The sequence below is a fragment of the Lactuca serriola genome, chromosome 4 (assembly GCF_051521515.1).
Source record: "Lactuca serriola cultivar US96UC23 chromosome 4, Lser_US96UC23_V15, whole genome shotgun sequence".
NCBI classification, from domain to species: Eukaryota; Viridiplantae; Streptophyta; class Magnoliopsida; order Asterales; family Asteraceae; genus Lactuca; species Lactuca serriola.
In genome coordinates, this window is record NC_136411.1 from 183,307,640 (window position 1) to 183,317,802 (window position 10,163).

General features: G+C 38.9%; 1 protein-coding gene across 1 annotated transcript in view; it reads right to left on the minus strand.

The window, feature by feature from the left end:
* LOC145100471 (golgin candidate 5-like) overlaps window positions 1-8,810 on the minus strand; it is a 29,284-nt gene extending 20,474 nt beyond the window's left edge. The window contains exons 1-3 of the mRNA XM_079037731.1: window positions 7,925-8,810; window positions 7,650-7,721; window positions 7,328-7,402 (exon numbers count right to left, since the gene is read on the minus strand). Of these exons, the coding sequence (XP_078893857.1) occupies window positions 7,328-7,402; window positions 7,650-7,721; window positions 7,925-8,200 (423 nt within the window). The 5' untranslated portion in view covers window positions 8,201-8,810. The remainder of the gene's footprint in view (window positions 1-7,327; window positions 7,403-7,649; window positions 7,722-7,924) is intronic.
* Window positions 8,811-10,163: the final 1,353 nt, after the last annotated feature.

Below are 10,163 nucleotides of genomic sequence, written 5' to 3' on the forward strand. Positions count from 1 at the left end.
GAATTTAAGCTTGTGGTGCATAATATGAACAACTACATCCTAAACATACCCCCCCCCCCCCCTCTCCAGATGTCTATTTGTAACAGATACAGAAATTGCTACGATTGCAGGAAAAAAGAGGGTTCCATTGATGGGGTCCTTTATGGAGGGTCCATGGGTGAAAATTGAGGAGGGTTATTATTATTATTAGATATTCTTATTATTATCATTTCAAAAATAAATTGTGATTAAATTAATAAAGTTGGCCATGACTGGTTGGTGGGGCCGGTCATGGGTCGCATTTATATACCCTAAACCTAATTTGACAAATTTGTGCCACATCACTAGGTTTTTTATTGGTCAAACTGTGTCAAATTTCCACAAAAATGTAACTTAAAATCTTTTTTTGGAACCGGCGGAAATTTTATTAAAACCACTGCCTATCAAGTGACAAGACATGACAAAAAAACAAACAAATTACAAAAGGTTTAGAGTGGAACAACACTAATTCACCCAATTACAATTCTCAAAACTCCCTCTATTTTTAATCCAACTAAATACCGTCGAGAGAATTATATCCTCCAGCTTAGAAGTGGAAATGTGAGTCTTATTAAAGACTATATCACTTCTAGCCCGCCAAATACACCAAAGGTACCCATAAAAAATAGCAAGCAAGATCTTACGTTTTTTAGGGCAATTCCCCCAAGATGCCGCATACAAGATGAGCTCTCCAACTGAATCGAACTGCTGAAAGGGCAGGTTGCACCGGTTGAAGATCCAAGCCAAAACGTCTTTGGCGAAGGGACACCCAACGAGAAAGTGGTCAGCCTCATCAATCCCTGAAATGAAAATTTGACAGGGGATGGACGGGAGACTAATACCCCTTCGAGAAAGCGCAACAGCAGAGGGAATACGGTCAATGCAAGCACGCCAAACGAACACCATGACCTTAAGCGGCACCAACCGAATCCATTTCGTCGGGTTGCACATCGGAGTAGTCACCTTGGAGTCAATTAGAGATCTAAAATCATGCACATAGAAGGAACCATCCGCCGAAAGCTTGGATTTCTAGGAATCACTCCCAACAAAAAACGAGTAAGACTCGACGATTTCCTTTAGAGATTCCAACTCCGAGAACTCAAGAGGACTACTGGGCAGTTTTTTCCAAGCCCAATCCATATTATGAGGGTTGCATCTATCGGAAGCGAGACAAGATTTCTTTTTATCAAGTTCAAAGAGCAGAGGGAATCTATAAGCAAATTCACCATTCCCTGTCCAATTATCAAGTCAAAATAATGTATCAGACACGGACCCAACACGGAAGGCAAACATGGAAGACAATGGAATTCCCAACTCATCTAAAGAGGAAAGCGTCTAAACAATGTTGGACCAAACTCCAGGAAGAGTTTTCTTAGCTAAACGAGGAACCGGTTTTCCAGAGAGATTATGGATCCTGCATATAACCTGTCTCCATAAACATGTTGAATCAGTTTTATATCTCCAAATCCATTTAATGAGAAGAGCCAAATTTAATGACATTAAATATCCGACCTCTAAACCCCCCATATCTTTTGGCGCAAGCACAACCTTCCAAACAACCCAATTGACTTTGTTCTTTTCCTCACTACCTCCCCAAAGAAAACGTATTCGTAATCTCTCTAAATGCTCAATAATGGAGGTTGGAGCTTTGAATAAAGAGAAAAAATAAATTGGAAGGCTACCGAGCACTGACTTGACAAGAGTTAGTCTACCTCCGAAGGATAGGTTTTTGGCTTTCCAAGAAGACAATCGGTTTTGAACCCGTTCAATGATGGGTTGCCAATTTCTCTAAAGCCGCATGTTTGCTCCCACCGGAACCCCCAAATACTTGAATAGGAGGGAGGCGACTTCACATCCAAAAATTTGAGCACAACCAACTTCCAAATCTGATACATCGATACCATACACCATCGACTTATGGAAGTTGACTTTAAGGCCTGAAGTGGCATGAAAGCATCGAAGTATACATGCCAAATTGGCAAAGTTAGAGCTAGCCCATTGCCTAACGAAAAGGGCATCATCGGCATAAAATAAATGGGAAATATCAAGATCGGAATTAGGGACTTTAATACCGTGAAAAATGGAATTTTGGCATGCTAATCTCATGGCGACATTGGGACCCTCCATGGCAATTATGAAAAGAAAGGGTGAAAGAGGATCGCCTTGATGAATACCTCTTGTGATAGGAAGCTCCTTAGTCGTGGAGCCATTGATCAGGACGGAAGCTCTAGAGGAAGAAAGACATCCAATAATCCAAAAAATCCATTTGTCACCAAAACCCATTTGTGACATGACCGACATCAAATAGTTCCAATTAATGGAGTCAAAAGCTTTGTCGAAATCCACCTTGAAAAGAAACATCTTGTTTTTTTGTCTTTTTATCCAACACGGATAACTCGTTTATAATTAACGGCCCATCAAGGATATTTCGCCCTTTGATGAAAGCAGTTTGAACCTCATCAATCACTGAACCAATAACCCTTTTAATCCTAGTAGAGAGAGCTTTGGCAATTATTTTGTATATACACCCAATCAGGCTGATAGGGCGAAAGTCACTTAGGACTAATGGGTCTTTAACTTAAGTTGTTGGATTTTAACAATACAAAAAAAGAAACTAAAGTCAGCATTTAGAATAGTATTAATGCTTAGCTAATTTAAAAGCAAAAAACTATAAAACCTTCTATCGTTTTATGTTAGACTATGTAGTTACATTTATAATAAGTATAGGGTATTCAAATGTAAATACTAAACTCTTTATATAGAGTTCCTATGTAATCGTTTCTATTAATCAATAATACATTTGGTATGAGAGCGAGGAAACCTCTTGCCGCCTCCAACTCTAATTTGGTCGATCGTCCAAATCAGCCTATCTTTCTCTACTCTTTCTGATCAGTAATAAATACAGCTACATGGCTACAATTGTCGCCTTCACTGCTGCAGAGAAAACAACCCATAACACCCACAAATTCTCTTTCACTCTCTCACCTACTAACTATGGTTTCTGGAAAGCGATGCTTGAACCATTCTTAACTACCAACCATCTGATTGGTTATGTAGACGGCACCATTCAACGCCCTGAACTGAAAATTACAACAGAGACTGCAGTAACTGATAACCCCAGTTATTCTAATTGGATTGCCAACGATGCTCATGTTCGCATGCCGATCCTATCGACCATCTTTGAGGCATCTTTTCAACATGTTCAAGGTATGACTTTTAGAAACCTTTGGCTTTCGTTAGAACATGCCTATGCTCTGAATTCTGCCTCTCGTGAGTATACATTAAAAACACAATTGCATCGGCTCTAGCCATGAAAGGAGACGAAACTCCGCTTATCTATCTCAGTCGTGCAATGGAATATGCATCAGCTCTAGCCAATATTGGCGAATCTTTAAAGGACAAGGATCTGGTTATGCTTACCATCTCTGGTTTGCGCGATGAGTATAATGGCTTGAAATCAAACTTACTGGCTCATCAACCACCGGTTACTTTCAATGATCTGTATGGTCTCTTGTCTGCTCATGATTACAAGATCAACAAATCAGCCGCTTTACCTACTACCACATCACCACAAGTATTCGTTGCTACAACCGGAGGTACTCCCACTAACTCCTCACCTGATCTTGCTGCTATTCAGTCCCAACTTAACAATTTGCAGTTGTTAGCCTCTCAACCAGGGTATGAACTAAACCCTGATGGCTCACAAAACACACAACCACAAGCTTACTATGCCTCTCGGCCATTCAATAACCAAGGTAACCAAAACTGTCGAGGTAACTTTCGTCACATTCACGAGGTAACCAGAACAACGGAGGCCGTGACAACAACCTTAAAACACAACAGTTTCAATGGGCTTCAACTCAAAACACAGTGTACGATCACTATAACCGTTGTGGTATAGGAAATCTACCATCTTAGTGTCCAAATCAGCCTAACAAATCCAACACTCAAGCTAATGTTGCCACTTATTCAGAGTCTGGTTCCACATCAGCATCAACATGGTTCCTGATACCAGTGCAAATAGACATGCTACTCCTGACTTATCAAATCTTGACAACTCCGAAGCTTATCGTGGTAATGATTCACTCTGTGTTGGTGACCGTAACCCTCTTCCTATCCTTCACATTGGTTCTTCAAAATTCTTCTCCTAACAAAAATGTAAATCTTACAAATATTCTCAATGTTCTTCAACTTCAAAATAACCTTTTATCTGTTGAACAGTTTTGTCGTGCCAATGACGCTTATTTTGAATTTCACACTTCTTTCTTTGTTGTGAAGAACGAGTCTACACACAATATCCTCCTTTCGGGTGCAAGTGATAATGGGCTCTACTCACTTCGTCTTCCTCAACTCAAGTCTCTTCTCAAGCTTGCCTTCACAGCCACCAAAGCTTCCTCTGTCATCTGGCATCAACGTCTCGGCCATCCACACGAACATGTTTTTAATTCTATTATTTCTAGTTACTCTTTACTAATTTCTACAATACTTTGTTCTACTTTATGTACTTCTTGTCAGTTGAGCAAGTCTTCTAAACTTTAATTGCATAACTCTACTTTTCATAGTAATAAAATCTTGGATTTAGTATATTGTGATATTTAAGGTCCTTCCCCCACAGTTTCTTTTGATGGTCATCGATTTTTTCTTTTATGTGTTGATCATTACACTCAACACATGTGCTTTTACCCACGTGCATATAAGTCCGATGCTTACTCTGCTTTTACAAATTTCACTATCATGGTTGAACGACAATTCAATACCAAACTCAAAAGTGTACAAACCGATTAGGGAGGGGAATTTCACCCTCTCACTTCTTTCTTCACAAACCTTGGCATTATTCACCGATGCTCTTGTCCCCACACCGGTGAACAAAATAGAATTTTTGAGCGTCGTCATCGTCATGTTGTGGAAAATGGGCTTGCTCTTCTTGCCCTATCTTATCTTCCTTAACGTTTTTAGCACTTTGCTTTCGAAGCTGCCATTTATCTCATAAATCGTCTTCCTTCTAGAATCTCATCAAACAAATCTGTCTTTCAACTTGTCTATAATTGCAAACCAGACTATTCCTTTCTTCGTGTTTTCGGTTGCCATTGTTTTCCTTATCTTCGACCTTATAACCATCATAAGATTGATTTTCGCTCCACACCTTGGGTTTTTCTTGGCTATAGCCCTATCCACCATGGTTATCGCTGCTTTGATCCTACAACCGAAAGAATATACATAGCCCGACATGTCCGATTCAATGAACATGTCTTTCCTTTTCATGCTTCACCGCCACAACCAACTAACCCTTCTCAAAACCCTTATACATCTATCTTTCCTACGTTACCCCAACCGAGGTCACTGATCCCATTTTCACAAAGCACTCCACCTCTACCAACACTACCTCACATGCATCTTCTTCTTACTCATCTCCTCCGCCCTCACCTCCTCCTCCTCGATCTCGACCTCCTAATCTTCGTCAAAATCCCACTCGCACCTCCCCCTTTGATCCTTTTGCTTACATTTCAACTCGTGCCCCTTCCTCTCAAAACGAACACAATTCATTTACCGTTGTCAATAAATCTCCAGAGTGGCATCTTGCCATGGCTGAGGAGTTTCAAGCGCTTCAAAAGAATGTCACATGGTCTTTAGTTCCTTATGTTAAAAATGGTAATCTTATTGATTGTAAGTGGGTGTACAGCAGTACAGGTTAAAGGATCTACTGGGCAATGTTACTCATCATAAAGCACGCCTAGTCGCCAAAGGACTTAATTAAGAACCGGGTGTTGAAAAACACGTTTTTACATGGTGACTTACTAGAATTTTGTCTCTTGTTGTGACTAATAGTTGGGTTCTGCGACAATTGGATGTGAAAAACACGTTTTTACATGGTTACTTACTAGAAACTGTCTACATGAGACAACCTCCTGGCTTCATTGACTCAACCAAACCGAATCATATTTGTCTTCTTCACAAATCTCTCTATAGGCTCAAGCAAGCTCCATGAGCGTGGTTTAACCGGTTGTCCACGACCCTAACTCAACTTGGTTTTTCAGGATCCAAAACCGATCCTTCGCTTTTCATTCTCAACTCTGATGGACCTATCGTTTATGTTCTTTTTTGGGTGGACGATATTATTATTGCCGGTGACAACCCGACAACCATTGATCACATTATACATCGTCTCAGCTCCACATTTTCCATTAAAGATCTGGGTCCACTTCACTATTTTTTGGTTATTGAGGTTGTTCCTGACAAGAAGAATATTGTGCTATCTCAACAAAAATATGTCCTCGAGATGCTTCAACGGTCTGGCCTCTCTGATTGCAAACCAACATGCTCTCCGATGAGTCCCTATCAGTTCTTACATATTGATGATAGCCCACCTCTTTCGGATCCAACAATGTATCGCCAAACTATTTGCGCTTTGCAGTATGCTTCTTTATCACGCCCGAATATTGCTTTTGTTGTGAATCGAGTTTGTCAGTTCATGCATGCACCAACAGAAAACCATTGGTCTACTGTTAAACATATTTTGCGTTACTTAAAAGGCACAATCAATCTCGGTCTCTAGATTCGTCATCAATCCGGTAAACAACTACAGGCCTTCACAGATGCTCTTTGGCAAGATTCTGCATCCTCAATGGTTCAGGCTTACTCTAACTCTCTGGTTTGGCTGGTTGTCCTGTAGACAAATGATCCACAGGTGATTTGTCATCTATTTGGGATCTAATCTTGTCTCCTGGACTGCTCGTAAACAAAAGACAAATTCAAGGTCTTCAACTGAATCTGAGTACAAAGCCTTTGCTGATACCGTTGCGGAACTAATTTGGTTAAAATCCCTCTTACGTGAACTTGGCATATCGATTCCATCTCCCCCTACTCTTTGGTATGACAATATAGGAGCCACATATCTATCAGCCAATCCTGTGTTCCATGCTCATACTACACATGTCGAAGTAGATTTCCACTTTGTTCGTGAACAGGTAGCAAGAGGTCAACTACATGTCAAGTTCATATCTACAAATGATCAGATCGCAGATGTCTTTACAAAGCCTTTATGTACTCAGAGATTTCAGTTTTTACAATCCAAGTTGCAGGTCGTTCCCCGCCCTCGGCTTGCGGGGGATTGTTAGACTATTTAGTTACATTTATAATAAGTATAGGGTATTCAAATGTAAATATTAAACTCTTTATATAGAGTTCCTATGTAATCGTTTTTAGTAATAAATAATACATGGTCTGATTTTCTACCAATACTTTCATACGGTATTTCTGATAATGGAAGTCTTAAGATTAAACAAGATTTAGAAAAATGCAAAGAGGTTACCTTTCGTTCAAGAGTCGAGACCCTTTGATGACACTCTTCTCGTAGAGACTCCATTCCAGCCTCATTTGACTTTTTCTGTATACCAATGTGAGAGTCAGAATATAAGAAAAGAGAGACAAATTACAAAAGAGAAGTGAGACTAATTAAATTTCAGGCAGCAGATGCATCAAGGTAGGACATTACAGTTTGTTTATTCTAGGCACATGCTTTTCACAATCTTCCCACATTGTTTAAGTCTCTTTTAGTGCCCCTTTTAAGATAATAACATAATCAATTATTGGAAACGCCGTGTTTCTGATGACATGCATAAACATGTACATACCTTCTGATCCTCGATTATAAATTTCAGCTGCTCATTTTCATTCATCAGCTTCGAAATTTCATCAGCTTTTGCCTGTAACAGGTAACTATAATGATTGGGTACAATTAAACATATGAACAGTTATTAAGAATTTGAAATAGAGTAGAGTACCCTACACATAGTTTAGCCAATTAAGAATATGTAAAATATAGATGACAACATAAAAAGTTTGAAAATAATAAATCAACATAAATCAATTTCCAATATAAATCACGTGTGGACAACCATTTATATACCTGAGCTTGTCTAGCAGCTCCCAGAAGTGCATCCTCCATCTTCTTCATCTCACTTTTCAATGTCTCCACTTCAACCATGGAATCTTCATTGTCAGACAATCTGCTTCCCGAAATTGTGTGATGTTCTTTTTCATCTCTCTCATCATCACCAACAAGCTGATTCACTGTATTAACTTTAGCATTTTCATTGTTATCCTTAGGAACTACTTCTGGAACCTTCTCAGAAGCATTTTTTGGTAATAAATGTGGTTGACCTTTTTGGACAGTTTTAATCATTTCATGTGGCTCTGACTCTATTGCAGATTGGCCATCATATGTTGCATCCACCCCCTCAACTAAATCATCTTCTTGAGTAGTCACTGTGTTTTGTACGTTTAGTTCGTGGTCACTCTTCTGCAAATCAGGTGAAATGGTTTGAACTTCGTCTACAGAATCTGTTAACTGATCTATTGATCCAAGATTTTTTGTTGAACCAATTTCTGAGCTTTCACTATCTTGAACATGCTCCAAAGAATCTGATTGATCCTCAGCATCATTGGTAATTGATTTTGCTTGTGAGTTAGCTTCTGCTTCAAGGTGATTGTCAGCAATGGAAGATGCTGCAGTGTCAATTTCTATATGTTTTTTAGCAATGTTTTCTTCTTCCTCAGGAAGCCCAAGAATACCATCTGCTTGCTTACAAATAACTGTGTTTGTATCTATGGCTTTTTCACCACTGTTATCTACTTCTTCAGGAATTGCTATGTTCGTTTCCACAGGGTGATGTTGATGCTCTTCAAGCTGTGAAATTTCTTCACTAACAGGAGAGATATGTTCCTCGGTAATGTTAGTTGAGTCTTTAACATCAATGCCTTCCTTTTGTTTGGAAGAAGATGGATGGGTTGAAGATTCATCTTTTTCTGAAGATTCAACATGTAAAATTATTGATTGTAAGCATAAAATTTCTCCCAGAACATCTATTAACGAATGTTACAACTGTTAGATTCAATGTGTTCTTCTGTATGGAGAATTACGACGATAATTTAAATTGATAAACTAATTCCAAATTGAGGAGAGGTCATCAAGTACGTACCATCAATGGCGGATGTAGAACCACCAGGCTGGTCTTCTAAACCAAGAGCATTGTCAAAATTCTTCTCGATGTTCTTGACGCTCTCGCTTATCTTGTTAACGGCTCCAGCTAAATCTGGGAAGCTCCCTAACGCGACCTTCCCGCGCAACCAGGCCATATCAAAATCTACAACTTAGATAGGTATTACGAGTTTCCTCAAAACTACATGGATCAAATGCGTCCGGAAACCCTAAAAACTGAACGATAATTCAACAATCATCGACATTGTATTGCAGATTTAGGAAACTTAAGACATGAAACGAAACTCAATTTAGGAAGATCAACGCGTTTTTTGTATTTGATTGACGTATTGAGATTATGGATAATGAATTAGGGTACATACTTTTTTGATTTCGTCTGTAGATTGACGATGCAAGTTTTCGGATGCTTGCTAGTGTGAATTATTATGAAGAAGCTCTTTTGTTGATTTGATGGATTTGCCATTCTGGAAGATGATACTTCCTCCGTCCATAATCATAACCAAATTCCATTGAGTTCCTAAAAAATAAAAAATAAAAAAAATAAAAGGTTTTGAAAAGGTTATTCACAAAAATGCATCACAAATGTGTTAAGATTAAATGTTGGAAAACCAATAAAAAGTCGAAAATATTATTATTATTCCATTAGAAGAAAAAAAAACAATTATTCTATTATACATACTATTGACTTACATTAGGCTTCTTCGGATTAGTGGGTTACTGATCATCGGCTTCAGCTAAAGTACCAACTCGCCATCACCTTCTTCCGATCAGAGAACCACATGCCTTCCTCTTATCTCTATACGTTGCCACATGGCTTTTCAAACTTAGTCTTCCCATCGTTTTTGATTATATGTTTCTGGTGCACCTGGAGGGCAGCAAAAGCTACCAAAATCTCGCACCTACATCTATGCAAGTGACAAACGAACAACACCGATGAAGACTGAAATTTCTTTTCAATTTTATTTAGTATTTCTTATTTTCTGCCATTTTTCTTTTGATAAACTTTTGGGAAGTGATATGAATTTTAGCGTTAAAGGGCAATCTGAAATACGTGTAATGCTGAAGCTATATTGTTTAGACTATATGTTCAATGTGCTGGTAGGCACGAAGGATTCAAAATGAAGGGACTAGACACTGTTGACAAATG